Source organism: Scyliorhinus torazame, chromosome 9 (genome assembly GCF_047496885.1).
Source record: "Scyliorhinus torazame isolate Kashiwa2021f chromosome 9, sScyTor2.1, whole genome shotgun sequence".
NCBI classification, from domain to species: Eukaryota; Metazoa; Chordata; class Chondrichthyes; order Carcharhiniformes; family Scyliorhinidae; genus Scyliorhinus; species Scyliorhinus torazame.
In genome coordinates this window covers 24,642,873-24,658,325 of record NC_092715.1, presented here as the reverse complement: position 1 = coordinate 24,658,325, position 15,453 = coordinate 24,642,873, and the positions used below count along the sequence as shown (strand labels likewise).

At 45.8% G+C, this 15,453-nt stretch overlaps 1 protein-coding gene across 2 annotated transcripts in view; it reads right to left on the bottom strand.

Annotated features, from left to right (window-relative positions):
• Positions 1-15,453, bottom strand: part of rgs12b (regulator of G protein signaling 12b) — a 279,570-nt gene that overhangs the window by 18,560 nt on the left and 245,557 nt on the right. For both annotated transcript variants that reach the window (XM_072515711.1, XM_072515712.1), the window contains one exon: positions 12,355-13,026. In XM_072515711.1, coding sequence (XP_072371812.1) covers positions 12,355-13,026 — 672 coding nt within the window. The remainder of the gene's footprint in view (positions 1-12,354; positions 13,027-15,453) is intronic.

The following is a 15,453-nucleotide window of genomic DNA, read 5'->3' as shown; positions in this document are numbered from 1 at the left end:
GGGAGTGTGTGCAAGAGTGCGGGGGTGTATTGAGAGATACCTGGAGGTCAATGACGACGGCGAGGTCCCTGTGGGAGTGGTATGGGAAGCACTAAAAGCGGTGGTCAGAGGAGAGCTGATCTCCATTGGGGCCCACAAAAGGAAAACAGAGGCCAAGGAAAGGGAAAGATTACTGGGGGAGATTGTAAGGATGGATAGGGAATTTGCAGAGACCCCGGAGGAGGGACTGTACAGGGAGAGGAGACGACTCCAGACGGAGTTTGACCTTCTGACCACCAGAAAGGCGGAGGTGCTGTGGAGGAAGGCACAGGGGAGGAGGTATGAATATGGGGAAAAGGCTAGTCGCCTGCTGGCTCATCAATTGCGAAAGAGGACAGCAGCGAGGGAGATAGGAGGAATTAGAGATGAAAAGGGAGACACGGTGCGAAGAGCAGGAAAGATAAATGAGGTGTTCAAGACCTTTTATGAGGGACTGTATAGGTCTCAACCCCCGGAGGGAGAGGAGGGGTTGCGGCAGTTCCTGGATCAATTGAGGTTCCCGAAAGTGGAGGAGCAGGAGGTGGTAGGCCTGGGGGCACCGATTGGGGTGGACGAGGTTATTAAGGGACTGGGAAGCATGCAAGCAGGGAAGGCTCTGGGACCAGACGGGTTCCCGGTGGAATTTTACAGAAAATATGTGGACTTGTTGGCCCCGTTGATGGTGAGGACGTTCAATGAGGCACTTTACCCCCGACAATGTCGGAGGCGACGATATCGCTAATTTTGAAGAGGGATAAAGATCCGTTGCAGTGCGGGTCCTATAGACCTATTTCATTATTGAACGTGGACGCCAAATTGCTGGCAAAGGTACTGGCATCGAGGATAGAGGACTGTGTCCCGGGGGTGGTGCACGAAGACCAGACAGGGTTCGTAAAAGGGAGACAACTGAATGTTAACGTGTGACGACTATTAGGGGTGATAATGATGCCCCCAGTGGAGGGGGAGGCAGAGATTGTGGCGGCAATGGATGCAGAGAAGGCATTTGATAGGGTGGAGTGGGAGTATTTATGGGAAGTGTTAAGGAGGTTTGGGTTCGGGAACGGTTTTATTAGCTGGGTCAAACTTCTTTATGGGGCTCCAACGGCAAGTGTAGTTACGGGTCGACAAAGATCGGAGTATTTCCGACTATATAGGGGAACAAGACAGGGATGCCCGCTGTCTCCATTGTTGTTCGCGTTGGCAATTGAACCTCTGGCCAAGGCGTTGAGAGACTCCAGGAAATGGAGAGGGGTGATTAGAGGGGGAGAAGAACACCGAGTCTCGTTATACGCAGATGACCTATTGTTATACGTGTCAGACCCAGCGGGGGGGATGATAGAGGTTATGCGAATGTTGAGGGAGTTCGGGGATTTCTCGGGGTATAGGCTAAACATGGGGAAGTGAATTATTTGTGATACATCCAGGGGACCAGAGTAGAGAGATAGACGGCCTGCCTCCAAGGAAAGTGGAAAGAAACTTCCAATACCTGGGGATTCAGATCGCTAGGAGCTGGGGAACCTTGCACAGACTTAATCTGACACGGCTGGTAGAACAAATGGAGAAGGACTTCAAGAGGTGGGACATGCAGCCTCTGTCATTGGCGGGCAATTAAGATGATGGTCCTCCCGAGGTTCTTATTTGTATTTCAATGTCTCCCTATACTAATCACTAAGACCTTTTTCAATAAAATAGACAGGAGCATCACGAGCTTCGTGTGGGCAGGGAAAGTTCCGAGAGTAAGGAGGGGGTTCCTTCAGCGTAGTAGGGACAGAGGTGGATTGGCACTAGCGAACTTGGGCGATTACTATTGGGCCGCGAATGTGGCAATGATACGTAAATGGATGATGGAGGGCGAGGGAGCGGCGTGGAAAAGACTGGAGAGAAAGTCCTGTAAAGTGACGAGTTTAGAGGCGCTGGTGACGGCGCCGCTACCGTTCTCGCCAAAAAAGTTTACCACGAACCCGGTGGTGGCGGCAACATTGAATATCTGGGGACAGTGGAGGCGACAGAGAGGGGTGCGGGGTGCCCTGGTGGGGTCCCCAATTAGGAACAACCATAGGTTCGCCCCAGGAAGAATGGATGGAGGATTTCAGAGCTGGCACCAGTTGGGAATTAGGAGGGTGGGAGATTTATTTATAGATGGGACTTTTGCGAGCTTGGGAGCATTGGAGGAAAAATATAAGTTGCCCCGGGGAAACTTCCTGAGATATATGCAGGTGAGAGCGTTTACTAGACAACAGGTGAGGGAATTTCCACTGCTCCCGACACAAGGGATTCAGGACAGAGTGCTTTCAGGGGTGTGGGTCGGAGAGGGCATACCGAGAGATGAGGGAAGAGGGGGAGGAGTTGGTGGGCGAACTAAAAGGAAAGTGGGAAGAAGAACTAGGGGAGGAGATAGAGGAGGGTATGTGGGCTGATGCCCTAAGCAGGGTAAATTCCTCTTCCTCATGCACCAGGCTTAGCCTGATTCAATTTAAGGTGCTACATAGAGCACACATAACGGGAGCAAGATTGAGCAGGTTCTTTGGAGTGGAGGACAAATGTGGGAGGTGCGGCGGGAGCCCGGCAAACCACGCACATATGTTTTGGGCGTGCCCGGCACTGGAGGGGTATTGGAAGGGAGTGATTTCGAAGGTGGTGAAGGCCCGGGTCAAACCAGGCTGGGGGCTAGCTCTATTTGGAGTTGCGGATGAGCCGGGAGTGCAGGAGGCGAAAGAGGCCGATGTTGTGGCCTTTGCGTCCCTAGTAGCCCGGCGTAGGATCCTACTCATGTGGAAGGAGGCGAAACCCCCCGGACTGGAGGCCTGGGTAAACGATATGGCGGGGTTCATTAAACTGGAGCAGATAAAGTTTGCCCTGAGAGGATCGGCTCAAGGGTTCACCAGGCGGTGGCAGCCATTTCTTGACTACCTAAGGGAACGTTAGAGGGAAGACAGATGACCAGCAGCAGCGACCCAGGGGGAAGTGGGAGGGGGGGTGGGGGTTTTAGTTTAGCTTATGTCAAAAGATTATGGGGTTTAGTTATTTGTGTATTGTTAAAAATTTCTTTACTGTTACGTTTGCTTTGTAAGAGGGAAAAAATTGTTGTTTGGAAAAAATTTTCAATAAAATATATTAAAAAAAAAGAAACTGGAGAGCTATCAGCCAATCAGCTCCCAAGCAGGGGTGAAGTGCTACCTGCAGCCAATTAACACTCATTGGAGCATAAATCAGTGTGGAGCAGTCAGAATCCACAGGGATGTGTTCTCCATTGACGCATTGGATGGCGAGGAGAGGAACCCTGACACCAGAAATATCCGGAGAGGGAGAAGGTGGGGGACTGGCACAGAGTTAATTACTCATCCGCAGAGTCAGTGCAGACACGATGGGCTGAATGGCCTCCTTCTGCACTGTAATAGTTCTGTGATTCTTGAAATCACATGGAGCGAATCATGGAACAGTCCAAGGATTAGAGGCTTATGTCAATGATCTGGTAATGATGGGTTCAGCTCTTAGCCTGGCAGTGTGAAAAATCAAATTCAGTACAAAAAAAACCCTATAAATAAAATAGAAATCATTAGGATGGCTTTCGTAGAAACCCAACTGCTTTACGAATGTTAAAAAATCAGAGCAGGAAGTGTTGGATATATTCAGCAGGTGTGGCAGAATCATTGGAGAGAAACAGAGTTAACATTTTGAGTTGAATATGACGCTTCTTTCTCAGAACTTCTCCTGATGAAGTCATTTTCAGCTGGAAATATTAACTCTGTTTCTTTCTGCACAGATGCTGCATGACCTGCTGAATATTTGCAGCATTTTCTGTTTTCATTTCAGATTTCCAGCATCCGGAGTATTTTGCTCTGATTTGCTTAACTAACACTCTTTTGGCAAGGAAACCTTGCCTGGTGCGGCCAACATACAACTCAAGTCCCATAATACCTTGGTTGACTTTTAAACCAATCCTCATCACTCCCCATAAGTTTGCGCCATCCTGTGGGTCAGTCACCACACCGTTGCTTTTTGTCCTTTAACCACCTTCGTTCAAATGTCTCTGGACCTCTTTTCCTTAAAAGGCAGTGGAGGCAGAGGGCGCGATTCTCTGGCTGTGCTGCGCTCGTGCGAGAGCACGTGACCGGCGAGTCCCGGGAGAGCCCTCCCATGGGCTTCCCGGCAGGCTCGCGGGATTCACCCAAGTCCTGCGAGGTGTCAGAATCTCAACTCTGCCCAAAAGGGGGGGACCAAACGGCAGTCACGGAAGTATGTCTTACACCTACTTAAGGACTACTTACCCAGGATACACTGGACTCCCTCGATTCGCCAGCCTCCCCAGCAAGGCTGCAGCCAGGCACCAATCAGTACTGGTCCACAAGAACGTGGACCAGGCGGAATGGCACCCGGGTGGTCTTCTGGAACATCGGAGACCCCTGGGTGGTCAGTCCAGTGCAGGGTGCCCCCCGGCCCTCCCCCTGGAATGTGGGCGCTGCCAAGCTGGCTCGAGCTCTGTCCAGGTGCAAGTGTAAGGGTGCCGGGTGGCACTGTCAAGGGTCAGGGGCTGAGGTGGGTAATTTCCATTAAAGGAGGGTGGAGGCGGTTTCAAGGGTGGGGGTGTGCAGGGAAGGTAAGTCGGGGCCTCCGGGAGGTTAGGAGCGTGATGAGTAGGGGTCTTGGAAGGGAAGGGGTGCCACAAGGGGACTTGTGGGGGGGCCCCATTGCAGGGTGTCTTCACTTGGGAAGTGCCCATGTGTGTGTGTGTGGGGGGGGGGGGGGGTGACATTTGCCATGTATGGGGGGCCCACAAGTTCACTTAGAGATCGGGGCACCCCTCAAAATGGCTGCCCGATCTCGGAGTTCAGGTCCCCAGTGCTGCTCCGGAAAAGCAGCTCGCAGCCTGGCCATTGAAAAGCGGGAGATCCCACTCCCGGGAACTACCCGGCTTAATTAAATGAAATAATCTCGTCACAAGTAAGCTTACATTAACACTGTAATGAAGTTACTGTGAAAATCCCCTCGTCGCCACATTCTGGCTTGCAACGCCTTGCGAGATTTAATGCAATCTCATGGGATGTTGCAAGTTGAACACCGCCCACATTGGGTGGGATCACTTTTTGGCAAATCTGCATATTAGAGCGAGGCAGTAAGTCTTACTCTAATTCCCGAGGAACCCGAGTTGCCTCTTCATGCCCCTAATTTGTATGTCCACATTCCCCTTGCCTCAGTTTTACTGTAAGAAGGGAGATGGTGGTGTAGTGGTAATGTCACTGAATCAACAATCCCGAGGTCCAGCCAAACCTCTGGGGACCTGGGTTCAAATCACACCACAGCAGATAGTGGAATTCAAATGTAATTAATAAATCTGGAATTGAAAGCTAATTTCAGGAATATCAACCATGAAACCAGCATCAATTGTGGTAAAAACCCATCTGATTTGTTGCCCTGTGGGGAAGGAAATCTGCCATCCTTACCTGATCTGACCTTTGACTCAGAAATGAAGTCAGAGGACTGGAGAATTGTAAATGTTGAGCTCATTTTTTTGAACAAGGGTGTAACGATAAGCCCAGCAACTACAGGCCAGTCAGTTTAACTTCAGTGGTGGAGAAACTTCTAGAAACAATAATTTTGGACAATATGAATACTCAATGGAGACATGTAGGTTAATTAAGGACAGATTTATGAAGGGCACTGTGTGCTTAACCAACATACTGGAGTTTTTTTGAAGCGGCTACTTTCTTAAAGTGAGCGGGATTAGGAACATTCAAATAACTAAATCCAGAATGGTGGCCTCAAAAGTGACGCAGTGCAAGTCTGACAATTTGCCGGAAGTGGAATTAATTAGCCTATAATTTGTTGGCTTCTCTACTTTTTTCCAACACCCTCTCCTCTGCAGCATATCTTCTGACACCAAGTCACTTTGCATGTGCCGAGTAAAACGGAGCACCATTTTATTAAAAGCTGGAATAGTTCCCCAGAATGTGGCAACTTGAAAGAAGCCTGGACGACAATGTGGCACTCCATCCCACTATTCACTTCGGGCGGGATTCTACGTCCAGCGACGCCAGAATCGTGAATCGCAATTGGGCGGAGGATTGCGTGAAAATCAAGGCCAGCGCCAGGCCCCCAATGGAATGCCATGCTCTGGTTCCTCAACAGTGGCATGATTGCATTAGACGTGGACATGCAAATTGTACGCTAAACACCATTGGCATATCATTGAGGGTCTGACCCGACAATTTCCGGGCCCCCTGCGATGTTCTGCCTCGGCCAGGAGGAATTACCGTTGCCAAGGTTCACTTGTGGCATTTAAAATCAGGAAACAAGCACCTTGGGCTGCTGAGAGAGGGGGTACAAAAGGTGTCCAACATCGTTCTAGTGTGCTGACAGTTGTGCCGCTGGCCGGGGGAGAGCAGCAAGGGGTGGCCAGAAGGTGGGCCATGGGTCGGGGTGGATGGGCACAGACCACCATTGCCGCAGCCTACAAGTCAGCCATGTGGCTGCACACATCACTGACTGCCCACTATAAACTTAGTGCCATGGGGAGTAAGGGTGAGGAATGGTGACAATGAGACCTCTGGGCAGATCATGGTCCTTCACTGGCAGCAAGCTGTTAAATTCAGGATGCGCAGCCACTTGCGAGACACAATGAAATTCTAGAGGTGAACAAGGTCACTGCCACAGAGACTTTGATGGCAGGGTGAGCAATGCTGCAAGTTGTGAGGTCTTCTTCGACGAAGGTACAAATCTCCGAAACCACCGTCTCCGGTGGCATTGGCTCTCAGGCATATCCAGCTAGATTCCCCTTTGGCAGAAAATCCTATGGTGAGGGCACAGCCTCCATCGTCTTCCTGCCCAGTGTCCTCTCCTTTGCTCTCCTCATACCCGCAGTTCTGCCCTTCCTGCAGAGGATGTTGCTTCACATAGGCCCTGGATCTGAATTTGGGAAGTCTTACCCCCATTGCCTTTAATGAGATGCAGATGAGTTTCAGCAACCCCAACGGGTTTCCTGATCTGCCATGGTGGGTACCAGAGAAAGATCCTGTTATAAATTCATGCTGGCATAAAATCGATTTTGGGCCACCCACTGAATTCTCCACCCCCGCCTGGGAAAGAACCCGCCAGTGGGGGCTTGTGAGAATTCCTTTGTCACCCTCTCATCATACACCGTGAACTTATGGAGATTAACACTTTTACTTTAAAAAAAAAAAATCTATGCTGACCCAAGATGGAGTCTGCAGGGTTGCCCTGGTGATTTTTAATTTCTGCACAAATGAGAACTCTTGACTCTGGAAGGCCATTAAAATGTAAATTTACATAGGTATGAATACCCTCACTTGAAAAGGGATTGTGGCTACAAACCCACTTGTGAATTTCCAGCTCCTGTTATCTGGGTATTTACAGGAACACAAATGGAATGGCCTCCCAGACAATTGTATCTCTCCAGAGACAGGTTTGTGGTGGATTGCTGTGAAAAAGTGGAAGTGAAAGCACTTAGCTGATTTGATGTGGTGAGGAATTGTCGATCATAGCAAGATCATTTATAAGCATTGTGGCTAGCATTCCAGCAAGGTACTAGAGATGCATTCAAGTGTGAAGGGAAAGATAGACCAACAATCTACCAAGCAACTGTCTCTGGAGTAATAAAACTGGCAATCACTGGCTGATGCAATGTATTTCTGTGTGAAATTGAACGGAAAATTTGTAGTTCAAAGGCTGCCAAGGGACTTCAAGCCCTTATGTTGTGAAGGGGAGGGGGCCTTCCAATGGACTTTGGAGGGGGCAATTCAGTTATGCATTTATGCCCCTTGACCACCACGGAGTCCACTACGTCAGAACCTCACTTGCACCAACTCCCGCCGGGAGGCTGTGAGGCTCAGGCTTTCAGCCATTTAGTCAAATGCAAATCCAGTTGCATCCTCCCGCTGGCGCAAGGCAGGAGGCTCGCTGTTGCCGCTGGCAATGGACTGGAGCATCGGAATTAGATTGGCCCCCTGCACCGATCCAGTTCTTTGACCACACTCCATTCTCCGCCGGATCGGAAAACTTACCACCACGTCAAGCAACGGAGAATCCACCCAATCATATAAAGAGTGGATAATGGATGTATTGACCATGTACTCACACGATAGCGATTTCACATCGTATTTTTCCCTGAAGACCAGTGAGGGGCACATCAGTCTGGAGACAGAACACCAGTGAGACTACCCTCCAGCAAGAAGAATGTAACTTTGCCTGATAGTCTTCCAGGCAGTGAGAAAGATGTTAATTTCTCTTCACCTGCAAGATTTGTCTCTGTACAAGCTTGGCGACAACCTCTCAGGTAAAAGCCAGAGACTTTCATCCCCTATTAATCTTCAAAGAGTCACAAGAACCCTTTTGGCCTACAACACTTGAATCTTAAAGGACTAATTTACTGCATCTTATTTGGTTCGGTTTAGTGCATACTTCATCTTTCCTTGTATACATGTGACTACGTGTTTGAGGGAATGAGTGGTTTTGTTGCATTTATATTTCATGGTATTGTCAATAAACATTTATCTTTTCTTCTGATTTAAACGGATAAAGATGATGTAAAACCCAGTCAGCAATCTTTCAATCGATGCAGCTTTCAATTTGATTTTGACTCCTTTCAGAAGCTACACACAGAATTGCATAGCATTTTACAGCACAGAAACAGGCCACTCAGCCCATCATGTACATGCCATGGTTTAGCTCCACGTGAGCCTCCTCCCATCTTACGTCTTGGACCATGTAATGGAACAGTTGGACTATTTACCAGCAGTGTGGTGGCAAAAGGCTTAAAACTCCCAATGCTGGCAACTAATTTTATGGATCCCAATCAAACTGCTGAGGAGATGCCATTTGTTGTACCTCGTCTCAGAAAAATACTTAGAAAGCAATGTTTTATATAAATTTATCAACTACAATTTTACAAACAAATGCCCTAGTGTTCAGCATCATTCTACTCCCAGAACTACAACATGGTGAAGAAATGGAAAAGAACAGGAAGTCATTTTATACAAGCATAATGGGAAACATCCATTGAAATTAAAATCATATTAACGGTGTTAAATAACTTAGGTTGGAGAAAAAGAAATAATCATCTCTTTAGAGAATTCAGAATAAAAATTCAAAGACAGTAATGCATCAGTGAAAATATCTCAAACAGACAGCTATGAAGAAAAGTCAAAGATTAAGAAAAAAATTTCAACTTTCAAGCATGATTTATGACAATTAAATGTCATTGAAATTAGTGTACAGAACTGGAAAAGCAACAGAGAAACATACAAGACATTATTAACAATATTTTTAAATCATTCAGTTTTTGAGATTTATTCGATGAAGTATAAGCAGCAAAAATCTTTGGAATTATCAGGATTACCCAGTTACTGTCCGTAGAACATAAAGTCTTCTTAACCGGAGGTCACACCTCCTGAGGGGTGACTTCATGGTTAAGTTCAGGTTATAAAATGAATGTTTTTTCACCTTCCAACATATGACAGCTAACAGCGATGTTTTTAAAAATGGTAATAAATATTTACTTGTGCAAGGTAACTTTCACAGATTCAGCAGCGGCAAATGAAGGCAAGTAATGTTTCAGCACTTTTTACAGAAGTCCAATACTTGTAGTTTTCGCAACCATTAGTGTGGCAGTCGTCGTTTGTGTTCAATCAACTCAACTAATCTCTGTAGTTACAGTCCTACCCACTTATCTTGACTGCCTTTATGTCGATGCTGCATCGATATCAACATAAATACTTCAGGAGTTCTAGTTCCATCTCTGCACACTGATGCCAAATACTTGCCGCATATATATGTTTTTACTATTTGATCGTGGGTTGTTTGTGTTACTGACAAAGCCATCATTCATTGCCCATCCTTAATTGACCTTAAGAAGTTGGTGGGAAGCCACTTTCTTGAGCTTCTACAGTGCTGGTCGTTGAGATATTTAGGAAGGGAGTTCCAGGATTTTGATGTCGACTTCAATAAACGTTGGCAGGCTTAATTTCATAAAATGCATTTGCTCATCTATGTCGATTGGCCGTTATCTTCACTTGCGGCACATCAATGAGTGTGATACATGCTGATTCGGCCTGTACAGTACCCATGGTTTGAGTGCCCATTGTAGTTTGATTAAGATAGATACCAAGACTGGAATTGAACATAAACTTGATTTGAGAATGCTTGAGGATAACGCTCTAGCAATCAAACAATTCAAAACGGAAATTCCAGCAAAGAGCCTGCCTGGAAAATAAATTTGCCACAAGAGCATGTGAAGCATAAGAGCTTACATAACTGGTGGAAATCTGCCAAAAACAAAAGCAGAGTATAAAGCAAGATCACACAAACTGGCTGGCGAGGGAAACAAAACTGAAAAATACAATGAAGTTGAGGACATATTAGCCAGGTGGTTTAGTGAAAATTCCAGCATCACAACCGATTTGTGATGTATTTACTGGAAAGGCCCAGGCTTTTCCTGATCGGCTGGACATGGAAAGTTGTGCTGCCAGAAATGGGTGCTTTAGTTATTTCAAGATCCATCATGGTATTGTGCATAAGAAAATTTGTCAGGAGGGTCAATGTTTTGCTTTGCCTTGACAAGTACAGTGGTTAGCACTGTTGCCTCACAGCGCAGGGACCTGGGTTCAATTCCAGCCTTGGGTGACTGTGTGGAGTTTGCACGTTCTCCCAGTGTCTGCGTGGGTTTCCTCGGTGCTCCAGTTTCCTTCCACAGTCCAAAGATGTGCAGGTTAGGTGAATTTGCCATGCTAAATTGCCCCTTAGTGGTTAGGTGGGATCCCGGGGATGGGGCGGGACAGTGGACCTGGGTAGGGCGCTCTTTCAGGGGGTTGGTGTAGACTCGATGGGCCCAATTGCATCCTTCTGCACTGTAGGGTTTCTATGATTCCAAGTAGAGGATCCACCTCCATGAAATTCTGCGGGACGACATTTCTGGCCACTTTTATAGTTCCGATGAGACAAACGCTAGTGCACCAAGAGACTGTACTGGAGGATAAACACCAAAGACTGTGTTTCAGATCTCATCATCACAATGTTAGCAGGCATAGATGAGCTACAGTTCCTCATAATGAGGAAGTTAAAAAATCCACAGTGCTTTAAAAATGTTAAACATCTATCAGTTGAGTGCAAGGCCAATGCCAGAGCCTGCGTGATTCTTGATATTACATCCAAACATCTGACCGAAAGATGACAACACTGTTGTGTTTTATGCCTCAAAGATGTGCAGAGATGATGCAGCAGTGTAACAAGAGCTTTATTCCAAGTTTTTTAAAATGCATGCTCTCTCATGCTGACAGCTGCTTGTCTATAGTTGAATTTATTTTTCTCACCGACCACACCTTGGGGTTGTCATCGCTTGGGCAAAGAGAGGCCAGGATGACTGCCAAGAAGCCGAGGAAGCCAAAATCGAAGAAGAGTCCAACAAAGCCAGATTTGTCACGTGATTTTCAAGGAAGAATTTGGCATCTGTGCAGAGCTGGAGCCATTTAATTTTCAATTAATGGAAGCAGCCAACTCTTTCGATAAGTTACACATAAGTTGCGATCCGCAAAGAACACTTGTCATGTAAAGTCATTTGGCTATTTAAAAAATAAAATAACTCAATATAAACAATTATGTAAACAGGAATATAGCATTTAGAAATCGGGTGTCGATTATTTTACTTGTGCATTATGTCCGTTTACGACGGCAAAATTAGAATGGTCCTCACAATGTCAATTTAAGTGGGTAGGACTGTACATGGACATAATCTTATATTATACAAAAGGCCGCATTTCAGCGAGCTACTCAGGGTATCAAATTCATCTGAAATTGTTGCTGAAAACGAGATAGGAAGGGGACGATAGGTTAGATCATTCTGTTACGATTTTGCCTGATACGAAACAGATTCTGAAATGCTATTCAACCTTTTTGCAAAATGTGTGTATGTGAGACCCCTTGTGACAATTTCGCAACCACCAACGGATCAATGTTAAACTTCCATGGAAATTATGAGAATATTTTACAGCAATCATCTTAGGAAATTCAGCAGGGCAAATAAAATGCATCTTCAGACAGTGTAGAACAAATTACATAAAAATAAGTCCTGCTTTGAACATGCTAAATAAAACTAGGTTCTTATTGTTGTACCCCAATCCAGACTTTTTCCATTTATACTGGAATGTGTGCTAGAACCATCAACAGTTAGACGCTTAGAAAAGGTGTAAACTGAGACTAGTGCATCGTGTGTCAAATTTTCAGTCTTTTCCAGTTTCTGTTTTCTCTTTGAACATGATCAATCTGAACACAACTGACATTTTTTTTTATAAAGATTTTTCTACAAACAGGTAGGCCACATTTAAATACCTGAAATGGATCTGCAGTGTGAAGAGTTCTCCTGACCATCTGTGTAGGGAGTTGGTGGAGTATAGTTAGCTATCTCCAGTTTACTGACAGTGGATGGTGGTGTTGGTGGGGGTGGTAATAATGTACTGTTTGGGCTATTGATATCACCTTCTGCCACCAGAGTCAGATCAAGTGCATTCTCATCCTCAACGGGTGATATGGTTTCCGACTGCCAGTCTCCAGACCGCTTTTCCCACCTTTGTTCACTGACATGTGGAATTGGAGATACCGGCGCATGGAAAGGTGCATCGTTTATCTGCTTTGTATCTGGCTTTACATAATTGGGTGGCACAAAGGCAGGCCGATGACCGTTATCGTCTCGAGTTGTTGGCTTGGTTTTAATTTTGTTTGAGTTTTCGTTGAAATTCAGTGCAGTTGAGATAGCTGTGCTGGAGCCCGGATACTCTAACTTATCAGTGTGCTGTGCTGACATGACGTTCCGGTGCACAGTTTGGCTTTTCTCCTCTCGCTTTCTACCATTTACTTTGTTTGCTGCAGGCGTGGAGGAGTCAGGCTCAAATACAAGTGGCTTGAGGCGTAGAAAATCTGGAAGTACTAGATCTTCTTTCTTCAGAAGCCCACGCTGATCGTCCACTCTATTGCTCTGAGCTTTGGATAGAAGGTCAAAAAACTCTGCCACAATATAAAAATGAAAATTTTATAAGATAAACGTTCACTGTATTGACATTTTAAGTTTACAGTTTATTTCTGAATTAAAGCCAGTATGTTGTTTTTCTGGGTAAGAGGGTGAGGTGTAAGATGTAACACGTTCAGGGGTAGGCTACATGAATGTCAATATGGTGCTTTATTCACTTATCTTCAATGTAAATCTCAGATGTTACTTTTCAGACACAGGGCCAAATAATATTTTACTTAAAGATATATGGTTCTGAGGAGGTGGGAATAGTTCCCCAAAAGAGACAAGAGAAAGAATTGCATCTTTAGAGGAGTTTTGTCAATCAAGTAAAGCCTCAAGATTGGACTCAACAATTTGGTGTCCTCTTCCTTCTCCACCCCAGTTACCATCCACCTGAGCAAAGATCTACATCCGCTTCAACCCTGCTGATGCCAGCCCTGGAACCACATCCAAAGTTTGGCACTGGTAGATTTCAAGAAAGAAAGTTCTCCTGCCTGTTTGATAATGCTGGGAAAATAATTTACAGTAGATAAGCGGGAGAACCCTTCAGTAGGTCAACCTCCATGATGGGCGGCAGGGTAGCACATTGGTTAGCACTGTTGCTTTACAGCTCCAGGTTCGATTCCCGGCTTGGGTCACTGTCTGTGCAGAGTCTGCATGTTCGCCCCGTGTCTGCGTGGGTTTCCTCCCACAGTCCAAAGATGTGCAGGTTAGGTGGATTGGCCATGCTAAATTGCCCTTAGCGTCCAAAAAGGTTAGTGGGGTTACTGGGTTCCGGGGATAGGGTGGAGGTGTGGGCTTAGGTTTCCGAGGGCCGGTGCAGACTCGATGGGCTGAATGGCTTCCTTCTGCACTGTAATTTCTTTAATCCCATGATTCTATGAATTGTAAAGCTATATAATAGATACATACTTTTTGGAGATTTGGGCAGAATTACAGCAGGAAAGAAAGGCAGACTTGCATTCATAAAGCTCCTTTAAAACCTCAGGGGGCACTCCAATGAAGTACTTTGGAGTGTAATCACTATGTAGGGAAGTAGGGAAACATCACTTCATATGTCGGAAATAACTAACCAAATTCTTAAAATCTTGTCTAAGCCTTTAAATTTGTTAATTCTTTTCAAAAATTAACTTTATATTTATTCTAATAGCTTTAGCTTTTAACTCCAAAACAGTTAAATATTTGGAAGAAATGACTATGAACAAAGTTTTCTTAGTACTGTATAAGATGAAGAAAAGGTATATATATTTTTACAAGTGAAACAGGGGGTAGGGAGGGGGTTCCATTTTTGTTTTTGGAGGATGGGAAAGCTGGTGGGATGAAGAATGCAACGGGAGTCCCCAAACCACTTTTATGCTGGTGGGATTTCCCATTCCCATTGGCAATGACGGGTTCCTGCCATGTAAGGTTGGGAACCCCATTATCAAACATTTCAATATTATTAGCGGGCTTCCCCGCCTGTATAATCGCCCCACATTGGGAACCCAGCCAGCATTATATGGGGGCTTCAGTTGGGAAGCCCCGGGAGGATCGTTTTTAGTTTTTCAGATTGGGTGCCCCGAGGCAGATGGCTGTGGGTCTCGCCCTTACATCCTTCCTTAGATACGGGGCCCAAAACTGCTCACAATAGTCCAAATGGGGTCTGACCAGAGCCTTATACAGCCTCAGAAGTACATCCCTGGTCTTATATTCTAGCCCTCTCAACATAAATGATAACATTGCATTTGCCTTCCTAACTGCCGACGGAACCTGCACGTTAACCTGAAGAGAATCTTGAATTAGGACTCCCAAGTCCCTTTGTGCTTCTGATTTCTGAAGCCTTATCCCATTTAGAAAATAGTCTATATCCCCATTCTTCTTAACAAAGTGCATAACCTCACACTTTTCCACATTGTATTCTATCTTCCACTTCTTTGCCCAGTCTCCTAGCCTGTCCAAGTCCTTCTGCAGCCCCCTGCTTCCTCGACACTACCTGTCCCTCTGCATATCTTTGTATCATCTGCAAACTTAGCAACAATGCCCTCAGTTCCTTCTTCCAGATCATTAATGTATATTGTGAAAAGTTGTGGTTCCAGCACAGACCCCTGAGACACACCACTAGTCACCGGCTGCCATCCTGAAAAAGACCACTTTATCCCCACTCTTTGCCTTCTGTCAGTCAGCCAATCCTCTATCCATGCCAGCATCTTACCCTTAACATCATGGGCGTTTAACTTATTTAACAGCCTCCTATGCGGCACCTTGTCAAAGGCCTTCTGGAAATCTAAACAGATCACGTTCACTGGTTCTCTTTTGTCGAACTTCCTTAGAATCTCAAGACAGGGCAAAGCACCAAGTGCTTTTCTACAGGGAAGCAAAAAGGACTTTTGCGTGCATATACATAGTACCACTCATTTAATGGCGAGTGGCATTGATAGGAAAAT